This window comes from Chanodichthys erythropterus, chromosome 12 (assembly GCF_024489055.1).
Source record: "Chanodichthys erythropterus isolate Z2021 chromosome 12, ASM2448905v1, whole genome shotgun sequence".
Lineage (NCBI taxonomy): Eukaryota > Metazoa > Chordata > Actinopteri > Cypriniformes > Xenocyprididae > Chanodichthys > Chanodichthys erythropterus.
In genome coordinates, this window is record NC_090232.1 from 29005161 (window position 1) to 29029601 (window position 24441).

Below are 24441 nucleotides of genomic sequence, written 5' to 3' on the forward strand. Positions count from 1 at the left end.
CCAGTACCCAAGGCGTGGTGATGTCTACGTTGTGTCTACATGTGCTACAAACTACTGGGAAAATACGTCCACTCAAGCTGTCAGTCAAATAGTGCTCCGCCTTTTCTAACGTTCGATTGGACATTGCCGCAATCGCGCTGCATATGATTGGTCAACGCCGCTGCCTGTCATTTTCAAGCGTTTCTCTGCTTCCTTGCCGCTGAGCGATGTTTTGAAGGGGAAATGGGTTCCGATTTCTTGATGGGTACGGAAGGGGATAGTAAATAATTGAAATGTATCTAATATCTGGCAGTATACATTAGGGGACCATCAACCAACGTTTATGCCGTATCCTTGTTCCTGAAAATTATCGACTGGATAACCTCCTGGATTCGTAAGACTTGAAGTTTGAATCCTGTCCACTCCTGTCTTTGTTAACGTGCAGTAGTCGCACAGGGGACGTCCGTATTAAAGTAGAGAATAAATGACAGTCCCATTGACATGAATCGCTTAATATTTTAATGACTTGCTGTTTACTAGTCTTTATTGTTTTGATACATTTCTGGTTGCCAAGCGATGGAAAGCAGAGGGTCACAGTCTGGTTTGTGCGAACAAAGGATATGTTAACTTGACCAAAACAGATCAATGTGTATGTTATCGATAGCGCGTTTTCCAAAAGCGGAAATTCTAGACTTGATATCTAGAATTGGCCATTAATGTGGCTAGAGTTAGAAAATCATACGGAAGAAGATGGCATCAACTAAAGGCAAAGCTGGAATAAATAATGAAAGCAGTTCTGGTCGGGATAGTGGCAGGACAGACGCAGGCAGTCCCACGATATCCGCAGGGGCCGCATCCCTGACCACCAACAGGACCTACACACTAGATGATCTGGACACCATTGCCACTGTTGGTAAGTTGGTCCTTCTGCATCAGATTAAAACACGTTTTAGTCAACAACTATTTTCCAAAATGTTTTCATATTCTCTTATATGTGTCCACCCATGTTTGTCTCACCCAAGTGACTTATTATAATGACATTTCAAGGTTTAGTTTTTTGATCCTATAAGCTTACCATTTAGGTCAACCAACTATACAAAGAGACAAGCCAGAGCTTTATAGCAGCATATTAAGTTGCCCTGGGAATTCCCTTGGGAATGACTGCAGTAATGGGCTGTCAAGTACACCTGCATCCTTTCTTTACCGAGCAAGACCTAAATATAGTTCAAAACATATACTTTTGATATTTTGTTAATTGTTACCAGTAGATTTTTAAGCTGATTTTCAGGACTGCACCCCTCCATTTATCTTTTTCATGGGTGGATGCCATTAACTTTTCAAGAATGAATAACACCAGAAAGTAAAAAAAAAAAAAAAAAAGAAAAAAAAAGTTGAGTCAGTTTCAAAGTTGAGTCAGCTGAAAGCTCAACACCCAATTGCACAACAGCACAAACCCTTTAAAAGTATGTATATCTCTCATAGCCTTGTTGTTCATTCACATAGTACCGAATATGATTCATAGCTATGTTATATGTTGGGGGGTGGGTGGGGGGAGATTTATTAAAGATATTTATTAAAAAAAGCTGTTAAACATAAAATACACTTGACTTCTGAATGATCATGTGACACTCAAGACAGGAGTAATGATGCTAAAAATTCAGCTTTGCCATAACAGGAATAAATTACATTGTAAAATATATAAAATTAGAAAACAATTATTTTATGAATTATTTTATTTTGTAATAATATTTCACAATATTACTGTTTTTACTGTATTTTTGATCAAATAAATGCAGAATTGGTGAGTGTAAGAGACGTATTTTAAAAATCTTACCAACCCAAACCTTTTGAACAGCAGTATATTACAAACACACATTAACTGATCTCATTTTGTTCCCCCACCTAGCCTAATTTTTGTTCCAAAATGGGAGAGCCAAAAACTTCAACAAAGTCTGCAGTCACTTACATCGGTGCAATGCTAATTATAAAATTAGTTTATAATTTACTACTAATAATCTGAAGTTTATAGTAGTGATTTTCTTGCTTTTAAAACTGAACCCAATAAGAATACTCAATACTGTTTTTTTTTTTGTTGTTTTTTTTTTTGTTCTTCCTCTCCCTTCCGCCCCTGAAGACCTTCACTATCTTAGTTCACTCACACCCTTAACACATTTTAATTAGTTTCATTACACACCTTCTCTTCTACTCCCACATTTGGCAGTGAAAGTAATTTAAGTACATACATACTGTTCACACGAATGGAACAAGGCCTGTCTGACAAGGAGTAAATCTCATGTGACCAAATCGTATCTGTTAATAGAATGCTCCGTTTCTAAACAAGCCTCTCTATTATATTGAAATGCATGGCGAGAACATGCTACCTCCTTTCTGAGCACCAAGTACTTCCTCGTTCTCATTAGCACCATGTGATTTCAGGCAGAAACTGACAGAATTATTATTCAAGCCATAGAACAAACATCATAAGACAGCAACCTACACCATTGTAGTTTGCATTAACACCATCAGTGATGTTTAGCCATAGGTGAGAGCAACAGTGCTTGAATAAGAATTTATTCATTATCGAGTCATGGTGATGGGCATAGTGGCTAATATTAGTCCTTCCATTCTTTTTAAGGTGTGATGTTTTAGTTATTAGTAGTTGTGGTCATGTTATTTACCTCTTTTAGCTGGACTATGTGAAACTGAAAGGGCAACTCATTGTTTAAGAGCCTCAGGGTGAGGAGGAGAACATTTAGAAAATAACCAGGTCATGTCGAAATGTGTACAAAAGCATTTTGCACATGTGTCAGCCTGTTTTGGATTTGTTTTTCTGATTAGAAAGTTATTTTTGTTATTGCGCACACATCCAAAGCTGTGTTTTAGACTGCGTGCAAACACTGAATTAAGTTCTTTTAAACGTCTTCTAATTCATACAAAATTATATTAAAATTTCAGTCTTGGCAAGTATCCTTGTAAACATAGTAAGTTATTTCTTAAATGCACATAAACAGTTGAGAAATAAAACACTTGTGGACCACTATATTGGATCCATTCAGCTCTTAAAGTGAAAGCAGCCTATTATCCCTGCTGTGCTGTTGTCTGTGTTTTAATGTTAATCAAAAAAAAAACAAAAAAAAAAAACGCTCACTTCTCTTTACTAATTTAAATTAAGGATTAACCCTCTGGTGTTGTTTGACCGACAAAAAAAAAAAAAAAAAAGGAAAAATGTTTTTTTACTTCATTACGTTACTTCATCGGAATGGTACGAAACTCTGAAGAAAACTAAATGGTCGGGAAAAAAAAAAAAAAGTCACACTTGTGTTATTCGCGATCAAAAATGACAGCCATAGGAAATTAATGGACACACACAGGCACACATTATGGACTGGTGTGACTGTATACTAGACGTGTAACAATATGTCACAATACAAAAATGCCACAATATGTATCATGGATAGTGACAGTATTGTGCATAGTTCATAGTTATTTTTATTTACCTCCAACTCTCGTTGCAGAACACACAATCCACAGTCTCCCCAACAATTTCCTCCTCCATATTCTTCTTTTCTTTTTCTTGTTTTCGCTGCAAATCAGCGCACAGGCAATTCGTAATGCAAGCTTCTTGCGGGCTACCGTTTTTAATAATAATAATAATAACTCCGGTCTTGCACACGTGATATCGCGTTGTTTCCTTGTCACATCTCGCGTGTGTTTGGTTGTGAAACGTAGTTTGTATGCAAGACATGCAGTGTGAAACCAGATAGCACTAATCTGCCTTAAAAAATTGGATTTTAAAGGCATTTAGAGTCTCTATTTTAACATGAAATACTGCTTTAAAGATGCAATAGGTGATTTTTTTGTTATACTGGTTGAAAGTCTTCTCATATCCTGATAGCAATCACTATGTTAAGCAGTCTAAATGTATTTTTATAAATGTATCATCTGTGGAAAGCGTAGGACCATAAAATGTTCATTTAATCATTGTATTCGGTCCGATACTGGTTATAAAAATGGTGATGTGGTTTATTTTGTGCTCAGTGCTGCTAGTTTTTCATCAGCTATCACGTTAGAAATGTCCAACATATCCATTTGCTGCATCTAATTCCCTTTTTTAAAAAGTTGTTTACGTTCGTTTTTTGTAGTACGAATGACACGTGATGTATTCCAATAACGTTGTCTCTGGTCGTCTCACTTCTGGTCTTTGTGCGTTCATGTTTTGGAGAAGGCGTGGCTTTGGTAAGCGATTTGCAGGGAGGGTGGGATTAGAGCTGCATGATTCTGGATAAATTAAAAATCACAATTTTTTTTTTTTGTTTCAAATAGAGATTGTGATTCTCACGATTCTGAACAAAATAACAATTTACTAGAGGTTCTGACTAAATGTTAATTGCTGCAGTCAGAATTATTTTTTTTCTGACAGTTTAACTCTGAGAATATAGTGAATAAACTATATTAATGAATTAAATGTTCAAGGTGTCTGAATAAATTTTGGTTTGACTGTATTTAATTTTTATGATTATTTTATTTCTATACCTGAAAACTACTGTTAGACTTAACATGTTTGGCTTATATGTTTGGCAACGGTTATTTTAAACCTTAAAAGCTTTTCATTTCTTAAACAACCATGTTGGAAGACACATCATGGCCATATTCCAGGATGACAATGTCAAGATTCACCAGGGTTAAAACTGTGAAAGAATGGTTCAGAGAGCACAGGAATAATTTTCACACATGAATTGGCATGTTTGAGTCCAGACCTTAAATTCATTGAAAGTCTTTGGGATGTGTTGGAGGAGACTTTACAGAGTGCTCACCTCTTGCATTATCAATACAAGATCTTGTCCAAAAATTGATGCACCTCTTGATGGAACATTTATTTCTGTCGAGAGGTGCATCATTTTTTGGTCAAGATCTGCAAGAGGTGAGCACTCTGTAAAGTCTCCTCCAGCACATCCCAAAAACTTACATTGAGGTTAAAGTCGGTGCAAATTCATGTGTGAAAATGATTCTTCATGATCCCTCCCAACAATTCTTTCACAGTTTGAGCCTAATCTTGACATGGCATCCTGGAATATGGCCATGATACATCTTAATACAAGGTTGTTTAAGAAATGAAAAGCTACACACTCCATCTTTTAGGGTTAAAAGAACTCCTGCCAAACATATAACATGCTAGAAAAATAATAATCACTGTCATAATGATCCATCCATAGACTCTTAAGTATTTGCCTATTAAAATCCAAACAGTGACTTTTTTTTTTTTTTTTTGTTGGCCGGGCAGTGTTATATATATATATATATATATATATATATATATATATATATATATATATAATATATATATATATAATATATATATAATATATATATATATATAATATATATAAAATCCTGAGTCAGAAACAGCCTTCTATCTATACCATAGACTGTAAATATACATCGAAACTCTATTTCAGTCCCTCAACCTTGAGAGGTTTCAGTTTCACAAGAATAAGCTTGTCATGCTGGATTCCTGTTGGAAGCCTATAGCAAGCAAGTGCAGACTAGCAACAGAGAGAGTTAGCCAGGCTATGTTCTGCAGCATTAAAGCCTTTCCTGCTGTCAGCACTGTAAAAAATCAGAAGGTGCAAAAGCTCAGGCAATCAAAAATGTGTTGTGTCAACCTAACAACTGAAGTTTACATCAAACATAAAACAAAATTTCTATAAACTCAAATTCTATAAAATGAGCTTGTATTTTAAGTTAAGCTATAAAATTCACATTGCATAGAGATTTATAACTTGTTTACTTTACCTAACTATTAGTTCAAGCAAACTCAAAAGTTTAGAGTTATTTCTATGCTTCTTTCTTCTTTAGTAACTTTTTATACATTAAATAGTTCAGTCAGTCTTTAAATTAGAGTTTGTTTGACAAAATGAAAGTTGGATTTCATTTTGGGATCGGTAAGATTTTTAATGTTTTTAAAAGAAGTTTTGTCTGATCACCAAGGCTGCATTTATTTAATTAAAAATACAGTAAAAACAGTAATATTGTGAAATATTAAAATATTATTACAATTTAAAATAACTGTTTTCTATGTAAAAATATTTAAAAATGTAATTTATTCTTGTGTTGGCAAAGTTGAGTTTTCAGCATCATTACTCCTGTCTTCAGTGTCACATGATCCTTCAGAAATCATTCTAATATGATGATTTGCTGCTCAAGAAACATTTATTGTGTACAGTTGTACATAATATTTGTATCGAATTCTTTTTTTTTCAGGATTCTTTGATAATTATAAAGTTTATTTATTATTTAGTTTATTTGAAATATAATCTTTTGTAACATAAAAGTCTTTACTGTCACTTTTGATTGATTTGTTTTGATCGATTTCATCCTTGTTGAATAAATGTATGAATTTCTATTAAATTGATTAATATTAATATTTAATAATTAAATTAATATTAAATTGATTTCTTTAAAAAAAATAATAATAATTCTCACTTACCCCAAACTTTTGAACGGTAGTGTATAATGTTACAAAAGCTTTGTATTTCAGATAAATGCTGTTCTTTTGAACTTTCTCTTCATCAAGGAATCATGAAAAAAAAAAAAAGTACACAATTGTTTTCAGCATTACTAATAATAAGAAATGTTTCTTGAGCAGCAAATCGGCATATTAGATTTGCAATAATATTTCACAATATTACTGTTTTTACTGTATTTTAATTAAATAAATACAGCCTTGGTGAACAGACGAAACTTCTTATCATTCATTAAAAAGAAAATCTTACCGATCCTAAACTTTTGAATGTTAGTGTATGTTCTTATGCAGTAAACCTTAGGCCTATAATTAAAGTATCTTCATCAGCATACATACTCAGGCTTCAACAACTTGCACACAGCGTAAGGCTGGGCAGTATATAAAGTTTGTAATATGTATATATAATTATACAGTAATATGATATTACGAGCAGATCTGAAAAATAGCTGAGGAAGTGCATAATCCAGCTTGTGAGACATGCTTTATAAAGGGCTTCAAAACAACCCATAAGATATATAGTTAACATGTATATTTTAATGTGGCTTTCCCCCTCAGATGCTCTGATAGATACTTGTGCTGTGTGGCTACTTGTGCTGTTTAATGTGTGAGATGCATTATACACAGTGCATAACTTTCATTTCACAGAAATGTTCTTTATCTGTAAATGTTAGAAAAGCATGCAAATATTTCCATTTTGTTGCCAAGCTTTATGCAAGTGAGTCTCTGCTAAACTTCACAGACTTTAATGAACGAGTGCAGCTGCGCATGCAATATAGTGATGCAGGGATTGATGTCAAAACCCGGAAGACTAATTTGCCACTGGTTCCCTCAAGATTTTCATTTGGGTTTTTATAATGAGGTTTTTCAATTTATGAGTAAAAAAGAGTCAGTGGTAAATGTTTTATTATATGAACACTCATACCCAGATGCTTATTAGAAACACATTTTTAAAATAAACATAACTTCAAAATTCAATTTCGATATGGATGTTTTTAATTTGCAGAGCAAATTAAACGTTTAAGTATAGTCAAGTTATGTTTACCACAGACCTTATTTTAGTAATAAATTGAAAAACCTATTATAAAACCCCATAGTAAAATCTTGAGGGAAGCAGTGGCAAATTAGTCTTCCGGGTTTTGACTTAATTTCTGCACCACTGTAAAGGCTTTATTTACCAGAGAAACAAGCGCGCCGCCATCTTTAGAACATTGTCTTTGAACTTCCGTTTTTGCGGTAGCCCTATATATTTCTATAGCATCGCTGTCAAAGAATAATTAGCTGGTGAAGTGGATTTACCTGTTGTAGAGTTAATGAAAGTTATCATGAGCATTGTATGTTTAAAGCAGATGTGTTAACAAATGTCAGCAGACCGGGAAGATTTTAAGATCGCTGTGGAAATACAAACCGGAAGTCAAAAGACAACGAGAGCAGGACTGAAAAGGGGCGGGGCTACATAAGGTCTATAGATATAGAATAGGATACTTTATGGAATTGGAGCACAATAATTCTGACTAAAATATACATTTTGCCAACATTTTTGTTGTTTGACATTAAATGTGCCATATACGGTGGCCGAGAGAGCTCAACGTGCTGCAAATGAAGAAAACACATGCAAATAGAAAAAACACCAGCAAATAAAGAAAACCTCTTCATCAGTTTGATAACACATGCGCTGCAAAAGTCCACAACACATACAAATAGACAAACATGCTGCAAATAGCACATACCAGGCCCAGCGATCTTAAGCCCTTCTGCGATGATCTGAATGATGATGAAGATGATGATGATGATGATGATGATGATTAGGCTACTTTTAGAATTAAATTAATAATTTAATTTGCCCCGCAATAATTTATAGCACATCATACATAACCAACATGCTGTAATAAGATAAGCTTTTTTTAAAAAAAAACAAAACAACTTGTAACACTTAACACTTAGAAGAAATTCTCATTTTTTTTTCAATACATTTGGGCCACAAGAGAAATATTAAGAAATAAATTAAGGTTAAATAGTGTTATCAGAACATGTTGAAGTAGAGCTCTCATCGCTGAATTTTTACTTTCACTTTCTGTAGTGAATAATTGACTGGGATCTGAGACATAAAATCAAGTAAATTATAAAAAAAAAAAAAATATATATATATATATATATATATATATATATATATATATATATATATATATATATATATATATATATATATATATATATATATAAATATATAAATTATATATATATAATTATTAATAATTTATTAATAATATTTTTTAATGCAAAATAATACCCCCCAAATCATTTGTCCTGGCGGGACTGGCACAGACCACAACGAAAATGTTATAGGGAACACATTGACGTACCTGTCTAGGGCCGCTGGCTGGGATTGTTCAATGTTTACTCATGGTGTGCACCTGAAAGATGAGTTTTTTTGTTTATACTTTTGTTTGTTAACATTCTGATCGTATGTGCAGGCCTATTTGCAGCGCGTTTGTCTATTTGTATGTGTTGTGGACTATTGCAGCGCATGTGTTATCAAATTGATGAAGATGTTTTCTTTATTTGCTGGTGTTTTTTCTATTTGCACGTGTTTTCTTTATTTGCAACATGTTGAGCTCTCTCGGTCACCGTAGCCATATGTTTAAACCGATGTTTAAACAAAATGTTTAAAGTACATTTTTATGATAGCAGTAACTGTGACTATTGTAATGGACTAATCAGATGTAGGCTAATATAATTACTAAGCTTAGATGAGTAAATATGTGTTCCTCTTACCAGTTAACATTTAATTTATTTTTTTGTTTGTATTTTTCATTTTTAATTTAGTGATTTTAACTTTTACTTTTAATATAATTATTTTTGTTTCTAGATTATAATGTTGTGACAATGTTAGAATGTGATGCTATTTTAGTTCTTTCTTCTTTATTTGCACATAATATGCATAGCCTACATGTTTACATTCTATATATGTTTTCATAAAAAGTAGAAAATGCCAAGATATATACTGTATATCACCATTCAGCAAAAAAAAAAAAAAAAGAAATGTGATTTTTTTTTTTTTTTTTTTTAGGGGTCTATATCACCCAGCCACAGAATACAGTTTACACATAGCAGCCTCACAGTTTTTATTGGAGTGGATATATAAGTGCTTTTTCCAAAAAACAATGATCTTTGTCATATCTGTGATTTACAAGGAAATTGCTTTGTGGTTTAGGGGAAAATTTTGTTCATGGCATTTTGAGAGGCACTCTCTTGTATAAAAATGGATAGTGTGGATCTAAACTGTATACTATAGCATTAGGCCCAGCATAAATAATCCAATTTGCAGAGCTTTTTGTGGGATGGTAGAGATTTACGGCCTGTGACGAATGGTTTAAGCTCCTATCTGAATGCTCTTATCGTTAAATTGTCATTAAAATAATGAGGAAATCATCATCTCTCAACTCACTTTTTGCTCTGATTTGATTCATGTGTTCTTTTGTTAAGTAAGGGCAAATACAGCTTGGAATATTTTCCAGTGATTTTAAGGCATTTGATATCACAGGCTAAATGCAGCTCAGTGAAGGTTATCTCTGCCCACCAGTGTAAAGTCAGATGTGATGCCAGACTATTACTAAAACACGCGTTTCATAGTGAAAGGCTGAAATTGTGCTTTACTGAGACTTACTTTTAAAAAGAACCTTTACAGCCTTTAAAAAACACCAGTTTCAGTGTGTATTAGAGAAGAACTAATCCATTAATGATGCCTTCAATTAGGTATTCATTAATAATTCAAAGTAAGGTCAGTGTAATGGCCAGTTAATGGTTAAGGTTGGTAATTGAAAAGTATTCTCATTTCCAGATAAAAGAGCATCAGCCACCCGAAACTAGAGTGATCCGCCTATTTAGAAAACTAAAATATATTTATACTTATTAAACTGATTGTACAATTAGGAACCAAAAACAGCCTACAATAGTGTGCTTCAGGAATTAGGCTGAAAAATGTTAGCATTTTTGCAATTGCAGTTCCCTCGTAATTTGTTTTTTGAATGGATTTTTGGTTAAATGCCTGAAATACAGTATGGTCAGTGGTTAACACAGGCTGAACATATTTTCACTTTTAATTACATAAATAATCACTTTATTATTATTTGATTATTATTATTATTATTTAAATTGTGAAACAGAAGCTGAAATAATAGTCTTTTCTTCCATATTGTGTCATATAGTGAGAAAACTTCTTGAACCAGAAAAAATGATTTTGAACATGATTTTGTCCATTCGCAATTGATTGGATCGCTGAATCATTGTCTGTTGCTGTTATCTATTGTAGTGATCGACCGATATAGATTTTTTTTAGAACCGATACCGATAATTTTTGTGTTTATTTGCCCGATAACCAATATGCAGAACCGATATTTATTTACTGCTATACTTCTGTTTTTGACACGATTACAACACCACTGAACTGAACAAACCATTTTATTTATAAAAATCACTCCCTCCTTGCATAGAAAACTATTTTTATTTATGCACCAATACATTTTGTTAATTTTAATCTTCATATTACAAAAATAATTTTATTTATAAAAAGCATCAGCAGGAACACTTATGTTAACAATAAGCAAAATAAATGTAGAATGTTTCAAATGGAGAAAATAAATTAAAGACAGGAGTCATATCAACTTTCCAGAAATGTAATACTTCATTTTGAACTACAGTTTTAGTAGATTTATAAGCTGTTTAATAGGCTAAAGAGTGAAGAATATTTCGATGGATAATGTTAAATAACTGAATAATATTCTCTGGAATATTGGAAAATAACAAACAAAACATTGTATTTTATTTCATTTTTCAGCTGGTATGTTACATCAGAATTATTAATAATGTTTTTGTCATTCTAGAATCTAGATTATGAAATATCTGCTGACAAAGCACTTTTTTTCTATGCATTTACACAGAACTATACTCAAACTGATCGCTCGTGGAGATAATAAATAATTCATTTCCATAGAGTTGTGTTTTCTTGGATGTTTATTAGCGAATTAATGGTTATATAGTAAATGTTTGTATAATTACGTTGTTTTAAATAAGTGAATTATGTTAAAAGTTACATGCGGCGGCCATGGAGCATTTCATGAGCAACAACCTGCTGAGTGAACAGCAAAATGCAGACGACTTCACGAGACTAATGATGAGCATAGACAACAGAGAGAGAATTCAATTCAGTGCTTTTATTTCCAACATGTGATCATTCATGGCTGTATTATTTAATTCATGCAAAGTTACATCTTTATTTGGACAGTACTTGACGGATTATCTTACTTGACTAAACTATCTACATTTCAGGCATTTATGTAACCCATCTAATTGAAAACTGAACACATTTAGCATCATCAGGCTTTTATTTGTGCTTAATGGATAAAACAACAGAACTGTGCACTAAGGTTTACGCATTCTGTACATTTACCTGCCACAAGATGGCACTGTTTTCGACACTCTTGATGCATTGAAACCTTTCCCGAAAAGCTTCAAAGATTTAAGAGGCTGCATTTCTCCATCCCTCCATTTTTACATAATTTAAAAATTATGTAAAAAAAAAAACGGCATTAAATATCGCCCTCTCATGGTACGTACAGTGCATACAGCCGTACGGCTGCAGGCACCACTGCCCTCAGATGTGCTTTAACGGCAATCCTGCGTGCAATTCTCAAAAGACCCACAAGATGGCGCCGTTTATCCGTAAATCCGAAATTACAAAAATTATATCCGATTATGGTCAAATGCTTAAATATCGGGGGAAAATATCGGTAAAAGGAGGAAGTTATTTTAATTAAAGATTATGAGAGCTTGTGAATTATAAAATAAATAATTATGTGCACATCATAAATTATTTATAATAAATACTCTAATATTCCATAAAAAAAAAAAAAAAAAGAATTGTCCATTTTGATTTTAAGCTTTTATGTGGTTACTAACAAGTGGCTAAATAGGACTACAGAGGTTTGCTGGGACATTAAACCGCATCATGCTGAACAAGGAAACGTATACGTTTATAAATTGTTCATTTGTGAAGATTATCTTGATGAACATAATGTTTAGGTTAAAGTCACTGTGAACCAGAAGTTGCGAGTGACTTTACTTCAGTATTGTGACATATTTTCCGAGTGAAACTGGAATTGGAATCAGCTTACATGTATGAATTTTCCCGCACAAGTAGTAGTAGTAAACTTTATTATCCCCTTGGGGAAATTTTGTTAGAGTGGGTTTCAACATGCATTTTCACAGAAGATAATATAACATACACACAAATATAATATGTATAAAAATAAAACAATCCCCAATACTAATTTAAGACCCGCTTAATTACAAAAAAAAAAAAAAACATCTTTCACTATCTTTCATTTAAACACTTAAAAACCTGTGGTATAAAGATTTTCCTCCCTGTTTTTAAGAAACTCTGGCATTCTGAATCTTCGACCTGAAGGCAAAAGCTTACTCATTATACAGTGGGTGCCTAATCAGACATAATTTTCATAGCTTTACTACAGCAATCTGCTAAACAAATGACATACTTGGGGGAACAATTTTTATTATTATTTCAAATAAATGTGATTAAGGGTGGGAATCTTTTGGAATCTCATGATTTGGATAAAATCGATTCTTGCAGTCACGATTCTATTAAAAATTGATTCTCGATTTTGAATCAGATTATTGACTCAATATATGCATAGATTTGATTTTAGATTTGATTCCAAACATATTTTTGAATTTTATTTAATTTATTTGTTTTTTATCTGGAAATCCTTCACTGGAGCTTTAATGAAGAGAGGGAAGAGTTCAGAAGAGTGTAGAAGGAGAGCAGCAGTATGCAAACTGAGCAACAGCTACTGTTAGTGAAGTTATTTAATAAGGTAGTTTAAATTGTACACACCTTATAACCCCATTGTTATTTTACTCAAGCATGCTTTTTTGTGGACTATCATTATATATAGTATATTTATACTTATTAAACTGATTGTACAATTAGGAACCAAAAACAGCCTACAATAGTGTGCTTCAGGAATGCAGCCTCCAAATGCGACTGCCGGGGGACACCACCTCTGAAATAAGACACATCTCCTGTTGTGAGGGAAAGATTACCTTTTTCAGCTTCCCAAAGAACCCAGCGTTAAGGGAACAGTGGATAAAGTTTGTTTTTCCGGGGCAGCAATGGAGTTGTGCACGTATGTTTGTTTGTTCCCGGGATTTCGGTGACGAATGCTTTGTAAACAAGCCCCAGTTCGGCACTAGATTTGCAGATCGTGGGTGGTGAGTAAAGCAGCATCAGATGTCTGTGTTTTGTTGGCAATCAGAGCACCAAGTGCATAAAATGTAAACAACACAAACGTTTTTGTTCCCTTTTTATTTATAATGATGTCACAGCTTGCAGACGATCTATACGCAAAAGCTGCGTGCACGTGACTTTTTAGCTCTGCTCACGGTACTGATGGCAGGCTTGGTACAGCGTATCTATCTTTTTATAAATATGATAAAACAAAAGACTTTTTGGAGATATGAAGGATGCAATATTACTCTATGTACTCAAGATTAACATGAGATTGGCATAAACTGTGTGTGACAACCCCCTTTTTAACTTGTAATTATACATTATTTAAGGCTATTTTCTAGGGCTGCACGATTATGACAAAATCATAATAGTCGATTATTCCCTTGAAATTGTAATTGCGATTTATTAATTACGATTATCACAATTACATTGAATGATATTTTCAATAGCATTATACCATTGTTTGAAGCAAATGCATGCCATATTTTTATGTAAACATAAAAATCCATCTGAAAACACTCTTCCTGATTTTTTTTTATTGCTTTTCTATAGCATTAAGCCTTAAATGTCAACTAACAAAAATAAATGTATGCATGTAGTAATAATAATAGGGCTTTCGCACAATGTTGATCTAGGAACTTAGTTCTAGGAGCTAGCCACCAGGAAGTTTCCCCGAGAACTAATGTTTCCCTAGGGCCATTTTCCTGGTTGCTTTCACAACGCCCTGTACCCTGGAACAATATCTAGAAAATGTACTGTGGCTGAGTGGCTCTTCCCTCACAGTAGGAGAAGTGGATGAAGACACAATCGCCCCTCAGTGGCAGCCTCCCTAGACCAATTTAGTTCTCCTGGTGTCATCGGTCTTCAACTCAAGAGACACCACTCATTTTGGAACTCCTCCCTAGTCCTTCTCCACCCTTTACACCCACCACTGAGCCAGAGCCAATGACTGCCACATACCCAGAGCCAAAAAGGCCCCTAACTCACCATGGTCACAGAGCCAGAGCCCACCACAGATCCAGAACCTGAGCCAGAGCCAATGCCCACCAAGGACCTTCCACAGATGGAGAAGGTCACCCCGGAGGCAGAGCATGCAACCCTACTCATCCCGGAGCCTGAACCAGTCATTGTGTCTGACCAGGTGCAAGTGTCGGCACCCATGTTCATCCTAGTAAGGATTTTAGTGGAATTTGATGGTGTGGAGATGGATTCCATCCATGCCCCCTTCTCTGGTGAACAGCTGCTGCTTACTAGCATGGTATATATCATGGATGCCCTGGTTCCCTCCTGTTCCCAAGCCAAGTCTCCTTCATCCCTGCTGTTCCTGCCTAGCTCCAAGTCTGCTGTGTCTCTGCTGGTCATGCCAAGCATGAAGTCCCTTTTATTCATGACGGTCCCGCCAAACCTCCCTCTCCTGCCTCCTCCGCCTAAGCCAGCCAATCGTACAGCCCCGCCTCCATTGTATCCCGTTAGCCCCTCAGCTCCTTCTTCAGTGGTGCCGCATAATGGTTTGGATCCACCTTGGGCCTCCCAGTCCCCAGCTTCGCCTTGGTTTGATGATCCCCTAGATCCATGTCTGGCCTCAAAGCCCCGGACTCCACCTTGACCCTCTGACCCATTGGCTCCACCGTGGACTGTCATGCCACTGGTTCCACTGGGCTACCTCATCCCTCTGGCTCTTCCTTGGCCAGACTTTACCCTGGTTTTGTCACAGGATCCCAGGCCTCCACCATCGTCTCAACCTTCCATGCCTTTTGGATTCACCAGGCTCTGTCTTCCCTCCAGCTCCACCGTAGTCCTCAGTCGCTCTGGCTCCACCATGGTTTTCTGGGTCCCTGCCTCTGCCTCAGTCTCACAAGCTGTCAGCTCCACCTTGGCCCTCCACACCAGTGGTGTCACTCTGGCTCTTTGTCTCCTCAGCTTTGCCTGGCTCTCCACCTCCCATAGCTCCATTTCTGTTGGTCAGATCTCTGGCTCCATCCTGGTTTACACCATGGGTCGTTGTCCTAGCTCTAGTCTGGCTCACTCTGTGGTGTTTTCCTTCACTAACTCCTCCACTGCCCTCTCACTCACTGTTCCCCCTCAATGCCTCAAACCCTCCCTCCCAGGCCCTCAAAAACTACAACAAACTATGTCATTAAGGACTGTTACATTTTTGTGTTTGTCAGGAGCTGCCCTTAGAGGGGGGTATGCTCCCCGTCTGCCCAACTTCAACAGTCCAGTCATCTAGTCAAAGACCACATTTCCCAGCATACCCTCCTGTTCATTACCTGCACAGCACTGCAATCTGCACTAATAGCACGCACCTTACAGTTACTCTTTCTCTGGTCTCAACTACGGATAACAGACTACTTAACCACTCTACTTACCTATTGGATCTCCTTGTGAATCAATCTCCCTGTGATACTCCAGCAATCTTCTGTAAGGTACTCTTTGGAATATTATACGTACCTGTCTACTCACCATAATCATGTGAAGAGGTGTGTGTGTGCTCTCTCTACTATCACGCTCTGGTCATCATTGCTCCGCTGTCACCCTGGTAAAGGAAAAGAGAATCAGACAGTTCATATGCATTTGCTCATCATTATTCTGACCATTACTAACCTGCTTTCTGATTAATTCATCACTGTCTATAAATGACCTGTTTGGAATTAACCTAATTTCTGTCTCCAAGTCTGGAATTCCATTATACATTTATGTATTCCGAACAAAACTTAAATGTATACGCAGTGCCCTACTCACCATGTTTATAACTGGAGAAAGCCGCAGCTTTAATGTCACTGGAGTCACTACTAGAGTATCGTTTTTGCCTTAATGACTTACCTAAGGAAAGCTGACAAATGCCAGAAGAGCTTTTTTGGCAAATACTTATTCACTGACCAGTTCGTAAGACCTAAGTAAACATGTGCACATTTGTAAGAAATAAAATGCATGTAAACAGATCTTATTTTAAAAATGCTCTGGTAGACATCATCACAGCACTGCACATGTGCGCAATGTATTTCTGAATCCAATTGAGAACATGTTAATGTGTTTACATGCTTAGTTTTTTTTTTTTCCCCTATATTGTTTAAATTATTTCAGGTCCCACCCCTTTCAATTCAATTGAAATTTAATTTGGATCAAGCTTAATTGGATCAATTGAGATTTTACATGAAGGCTTTTCAGTCCGATTGAGCCATTAATCTGTTTTTTGGGTGCTGTACAAAGGTGGAGAACAGTGAAGCATTGGGTCCTTTTGTCTATAGAGACTTCACTTCACAATATCAGATTCGTAATACAATGAAACTTCAACTCATTTGAAGTTTTAAATATGTAGCTAGCTGAATAAGATTTCCCTGTAACGTCGGAAATATGATCTAATAATGTGTCATCATCACAAGTGTCTTACTTCACATTACCAATCCCACCTCCTCCCCACTGACATCTAAGGCATTTGTTTTCTTCCATGCTTGTGTAACCATGTCAACAAAGTGGTCTCTGAACAAAGATTCCTTGTGTGAGGTAAATGTGTTAAATGCCAACATTCCATGTCAGTTATTCCATCTATGTTGTAGCTCATAACTCATCACACAATGCAACTAAAGGAAATGTAGGTCGTCTGAAACTGCCCTGTTACAAATACTTGGAGCATGGCTTAGTTCTTGTTCAGTAAACATTAAACATTTTGTTTCTATTTCTAGTTCCATTTTTTTTTTTTTTTACTTAGTGAAATGTAACTTTCTTTTGACATTTGTACTTTCATTGTTACTGTACATGGAAGAAGAGCCATGAGTCTCAATACTTTATTGTCCTTTTAATATTACTAAGCAACAGTTTTATGAAACAGTTTTATGAAATTTCATGTGTTTTATGAAATTTCAAATGTTTTTAAAAAATGTGGGGAAATGTTAAGAATTTTGATCAAATATTAAACTTGTCATTGTTTAAGTGCCTATATAAATAATGGTATATTTATTTGTGGTATTTATTTCCGAAAATGCATATAAAGCTAAAAAAAACCCTACTGTTACAAAGTTTAATAAATGTAATTCACAAAAATATTCTAAAAATATTATTACAATGTAAAATAACTGTTTTCTGTTATATATATATATCTTTTAAACTTAAATTATATTAATTATATTAAACTGTTATTATATCATGTATAAATTATATTAAACTGACTGAATTTTCAGCAGCCATTAATCTATTGTTTAGTGTCACATGATCCTTCAGGAATCATTCTAATATTATGATTTAGTGCTAAAACATTTCTTATTATCATCATCAATATTAAAAACTGTTGTGCTTCATTTTTTTATTTGGTAAATAGAAGGTCCAAAAGAACACCATTTATTTGAAATAGAAATGTGTGTGTGTCAGTGTGTGTGTATATATATATAATATATATATATATATATATATATATATATATATATATATATATATATATATATATATATATATATATATATATATATATATATATATATATATATATATATATATATATATATATATATATATATATATATTTAGATTTTTTTTCCCTCAAAATGTTGGGGATGTTTGTTCTTTCTCAGGTGTCTAGGTACTACTTAAGAAGTCTTTCTCAAGCCGAAGCTAGGTTAAACATATAAACGCTCTCTGCGGTATCTCACAGCTTCTTGATTCACTTCATGCCCCTTAAACCCAAACTACTGCCACTCCACGACTGTTGTTTTCCACTTCTTGACCCGAGTGCTAACAGTACCCGCAGAGAATGCCAACTCCTCACGTACACACTCACAACAGGGTTTATTTTTTTATTTTTTTTTACTCACCATGCTTTAAGGTTATGTTTGGTTTATCATCAAAAATTAATTAAGCATTTAGTGTGAGGTTTAGGTCTTAGAGCATATAATAGGATGTGTTGGTTCAAATAGTCTGTCGGGTTGTCTCCTGTTGGTATTGACCTGTCAAGCTTGTAAAAGTGCTCCAATGAGACCGAGTAGCCTGTAATTTTGTGGGTGGTTCAAGGTGCCCTGCTCTCTGTTTGAGAGCTCTCTCTGTTGCCATTGATCATATGTGTGCAGCATAAGATATTTTACCCACTGAAAACCATGTCCCCATACAGTAGAAATCAAAGACTTCTTTGAGATAGGCTGTCTTTGAGAGTTTTACACTCCCTGCTCTGAGTGCCATTCATCTGTGAAGAACAGAGCTATGTGGAGAACAAACACAGACATGCTTCTGCAGTCTCAGTATTTAAAAAGTTGGATAAAGTGGTAGTAATTGAAGTAGCTTAAGTGTCCATACATTTTTGGTCCACTGTGATTGAAGTTTCTCTATGTATTGAATTTTGTCAGGCTATTGTGTGATTTTTTTATTTTTTTTATTTATTTTTTATTATTATTATTATTATTATTATTATTATTTGCAGTCACTGTCTTTATGTCAGTACTCCACGTTGTTTCAGGTACAGGAACCTTTGGAAGGGTTTTTCTGGTGAAGGATAAAAAGACAAGAGGTTTCTTTGCTCTGAAGGCGATGAAGATCCCAGATGTTATCCGTCTAAAGCAGGAGCAACACGTACATAATGAGAAAGAGGTTTTGACGGAGGTGAACCATCCTTTCCTTGTCAGACTGTGAGTGAACACTAAACAACATTAACATATAGGCTAACAGAACTGAGAACACTGTTTATACACTGTTATCTCATAAACACACACTTGTTTATGATCTGTATAAACATTTCAGTCTGCTGTATAAATATATATAATATATAATATATATATATATATATATATATATATATATATATAATATGTATAATTTCAATGTTCTGAAGTACCAAATATATCAATGTCAAATGTTGTTTTACCTGCTACAATCAGTTTAGTCAGTTCATAACACTGAATTTGTTATCTTTAAATCTATTATTATTATTATTTTTTTTTTTTTAGATAGATAGATAGATAGATAGATAGATAGATAGATAGATAGATAGATAGATAGATAGATAGATAGATAGATAGATAGATAGATAGATAGATAGATAGATAGATAGATAGATAGATAGATAGATAGATAGATAGATAGATACTGATCTAGTTGTTTTCAACCAGGGGGCCTCAAGAAAAAATATTTTTAATTCACCCCCTTAACAACTAGATAGATAGATAGAGTTGTAGTGTATGTGTGTAATTGTTTCAGGTACAGGATATATATATATATATATATATATATATATATATATATATATATATATATATATATATATATATATATATATATATATATATATATATAAAAGAGCACAGCAGAACTTAAAAGGGCATCACTGTTGAGCAGCAAACAGATATTTGAAGCTGCTGGTATCTCTGGAGTCTTGAGAAGCTCTCCCTGCAGGCTGGCAGTTATGTGTAAAATTGCATTTCAGCCACCACTAACCAAACCTCACAAACAGAAACATTTACAGTAGGTTTAGAAATACATAAAGACTCATTTTTAAATAGTTTTATTCAGTGACGAATGCCGTACTACAGTGGATGGTGTAAATGGATGGATGGTTGGTGAATGGCCACCACATTCACATCCAATAAGACTGCGACGTCAGCAGGGAGCTGGCGGGTGATGATTTGGGCTGGAATATTGGGAACTGAGATGGAAGGTCCCTTTAGGGTCTCTGAGGGTGTCAAAATGACTTCATCAAGATATGTGGAGTACATAACTGGTCGTTTTCAGCTTTGGTATAAAAAGGATAGTGCCTTCTGAAATTCAATGTACTATGCATACTATCCCATGCGGCAAAAAAAACAAAAAAAACACCACAGCAATAAAACTACTTGAAAATGTATTTCTACACCCACTGTAAATGTTTCTCTTTGTGAGGTTTGGTTAGTGGTGGCTAAAATGCAATTTTACACATAACGGCCAGCCTGCACAGAGAGCTTCTCAAGACTCCAGAGACACCAACAGCTTCAAATACCTGTTTGCTGCTCAACACTGGCTTTTTTTTATAACTGCCCTTTTAATACAATTAACTTGTTTGACAGTAACTTTCCTTAATAAGCCTTTATCTGACCAAGTTCTGCTGTGCTCTAAATCACTCACAAATCTTATGATACTTCAATAATCTGCATTCAGTTTTCACACAATATGAGTTGTTTTCATGCCTTTTGCACAACATTGCACCATTTCATGCTTTTCATCTTCAGAAAGATCTTTCTTCCTCTCCATATTGCATGAGAACTGTGACTTGTTTAATAATGTGGAACAACCTCTAAGTAGGGTTTCCATTTACCTAAGTAGACCTGGCAAACTATTTTGTCTGAGATTGATACCAGTTATCTAAAAAGACATGGATAAATAAACAAACAAACACTTTCTTAGAAAAAACTAAAATCTGAATGTTTATTGTACTGAAATCCTACTGATATGTCACTTGCATAATAATTTGGAACACAGTGTATAAGAGGAAAAACCTGGATATGTGAGGTAGTCTAATTTTAAAATTATGAATTCTAGACCTGGAAAAGTTCATAAAATTAATTAATATAATTTTATAAAGCTGTATGACCAAATCACATGTAAATATTATATGGACCTTTCTCAGGTTCTGGACACATCATGATGATCGCTTCCTGTACATGTTGATGGAATATGTGAATGGCGGTGAACTCTTCAGCTATTTACGCAGCCGAGGACGTTTCAGCAACAGCACCGGAATGTTTTATTCAGCTGAAATCGTGTGCGCCATTGAATACCTTCACTCCAAAGAAATAGTCTACAGAGACCTGAAACCAGAGAATATACTGCTGGACAACGAGGGGCACATTCGACTGACAGATTTCGGGTTCGCTAAAAAGCTCTCAGAAAGGTATGTCGTCATTGGTTATCTATAAAAACAATATCTGTGTAATTTTCGTAAAGTTTTTGAAAGAAGTCTCTTATGGTCACTAAAGCAGTAAAAATATCATTACTAATTTATAAAGTATTATTGCAATTTAGAAAAACAGTTTTTCTATTGTAATTTTATGTTATTATTTTTATTCCTGTAATGGCAAAGCTTAATTTTCAGCAGCCATTACTCCAGTCTTTAGTGTCACATGATCCTTCAGAAATCTTTCTAATGTGCTTTGGTGCTCAAGAAACAAGAAATTTCTTATTATTATCGATGTTTAAAAATGTTGTGCCTCTTAATAGTTTTGGAGAAACCGTCAAAGAATTTTTTCAGAATTCTTATGTTCAGCTATTTCTGTGGTTTACACCAATTTGATGGACAATCATCCACAGTGGATAATCATCCAAACAAACATGATAATCTTTATTTTGTGTGTGTGTCTGTGTGTGTGTGTGTGTGTATATATATATATACAGTTCTTTCTGGTTCTTGGATCTATTTGGCTGAAAGCTGTGCGATATTCCCCCAGTAACGGCACTGGAACCATTTCACCGTTTGTATCATTCTGATTGCGCTGGCTGTCAAGGTGGTCCAGCAAGTTCACCATATTTTTTTAAATAATACTACTTCTGTTGTGTCACAAAATATAGTTTTAAAGTTGTTTTTTTTTTTAGCCGAGAATGTAGTTATTTAGACCTCAAATATGTGACTCATATATAAACATAGCGCCTATTTTACAATTTATTTAGACACTTTTGTAGATCCGAGATCCAGGCCGTCAACGGTCTTTCAGCGCTCATACCCGCAGAGAACTGCTTCATCTCAGCCAGTCATTTGGGAATTTGCTGCTGACACTTATGTAGATAGTGGTTAAACATGAGATATAATTAATTTGGGGTATTATCAAATGGGGAATCTTTGGTCTTATTAATCTATTACTTGTTTCAGAGCAAAACGATTTGGGTTGAGGGGAAAATTAAGTTTTGTAACTTTAAATTTAGGCTATATTTAACATAAATCCTGATTTTGAGATCACTCTTTTCACTCTGAGGGACTCATACACAACTCTGACAAAAGGTACAAACATTCACTTATGCTCCAAAAGGAAACATGATGCATTTAGAACCAGGGGTTGTAAACTTGATGAAGATGTGTAAATATTTCTTATTTTGTTTAAAGATCATAATTTTTTTTTTCATTTAGTACTGGCCTTCAGAAGCTACAGAAGATACTTACATGTTTTCCAGATGACAAAATAAGTAAAATTTACCCTAATCTTCAAATTCAAAAAGTGTTTTTTTTTTTTTTTTTTTTTTTGCCCTGGCTCTTAATGCATCATGTTTCCTTTTGGAGCATCAGTGAATGTTTGAAGCTTTTTTAATAGTTGCGTATGAGTTCCTCAGTTGTCCTCAGTATGAAAAGATGGATTTCAATATCATACAGTTACTGCTGGAAAGGGTTAAAATATGCAAAAAAAAATGCTGGAAAACCAAAGAATTTGTGGGATCTGGAGGATTTTTCTGAAGAACATTGGATAGTTTAACTGCTCAGGACAAACAAGGGACTCAACAAGGGACTTGTGTGTAAACTTATTTTTTATAAATTCAACTTTTATTTTGTCTTGTGGACCATATGTAGACATATTTTAAGTAAAATATTTCATTCAGAACAGTACTAAATAAAAAAAAAAAAACATCAATTTTTGTATGATCTCTCTTATTTTGTTAAAATGATTAACATTATGCAAGGTGTAAACTTGTAAACTTATGTAAACTTTGACCACAACTGTATATAATACATGCATGTATAAATATATGCATCCGTATTGTTACTAGAATCAATATAAGATTGAATTTGGTGCTTATGTACTCGTTAAAGTGCTCCGGATCCAAAAGTCAATACTGTAAATATGAGAACCTACACAACTGTCTGCAGCTCTAATCTTTCAGTCTCTAAAAATGGCATTGGTACATTCCTACCTCAAACAGTCAACATATGATGGAATTTGAATGCAGATATCACACTTTTTTCTACTTGTTGTTGAAATAGTACAGTGAAATTTCTGCTTAATACACTCCTAACAGTGTTGGATGTAATGCATTTCTAATTAATTATTTTTTATAATTATCTTTGAAAAAGTAAACCAAGGGACTACTCTCAATATTTCTGTAATTCAAAGGGTTAATCAGTATCTGGTGTGACCACCTTTTGCCTCATGCAATGCAACACATCTCCTTCGCATAGAGTTGATCAGGTTGTTGATTGTGGACTGTGGAATGTTGGTCCACTCCTCTTTAATGGCTGTGCGAAGTTGCTGGATATTGGCAGGATCTAGAACACGCTGTCGTATACACCGATCCAGCACATCCCAAACATGCTCAATGGGTGACATGTCCGGGGAGTATGCTGGCCATGCAAGAATTGGGATGTTTTCAGCTTCCAGGAATTGTGTACAGATCCTTGCAACATGGGGCCGTGCATTATCATACTGCAACATGAGGTGATGGTTGTGGATGAATGACACAACAATGGGCCTCAGGATCTTGTCACGGTTTCTCTGTGCACTCAAAATGCCATCAATAAAATGCACCTGTATTCGTTGTCCATAACATATGCCTGCCCATACCACTCGATCCACAACGTTGACATAAGCAAACTGCTCACCCACACGACGCCATGCACGCTGTCTGCCATCTGCCCTGTACAGTGAAAACCGGGATTCATCCATGAAGAAAACACCTCTCCAAAGTGCCAGAAACCATCAAA

The 24441-nt window shown here is 34.8% G+C and overlaps 1 protein-coding gene across 5 annotated transcripts in view; it reads left to right on the forward strand.

Annotated features, from left to right (window-relative positions):
* Positions 1-211: 211 nt before the first annotated feature.
* prkx (protein kinase X-linked) overlaps positions 212-24441 on the forward strand; it is a 49658-nt gene continuing 25428 nt past the window's right edge. For 4 of the 5 annotated variants that reach the window (XR_010896729.1, XR_010896730.1, XM_067404475.1 and 1 more), the window contains exons 1-3: positions 212-892; positions 19249-19417; positions 21388-21651. Coding sequence is in view for 3 of the 5 variants with exons in the window: in XM_067404475.1 (XP_067260576.1) it covers positions 730-892; positions 19249-19417; positions 21388-21651 (596 nt within the window). In the remaining 2 variants the exon portion in view is untranslated. Of the gene's footprint in view, positions 893-4121; positions 4216-19248; positions 19418-21387; positions 21652-24441 lie in introns of those variants that run through there. The other variant, XM_067404476.1, reaches the window with a different exon arrangement.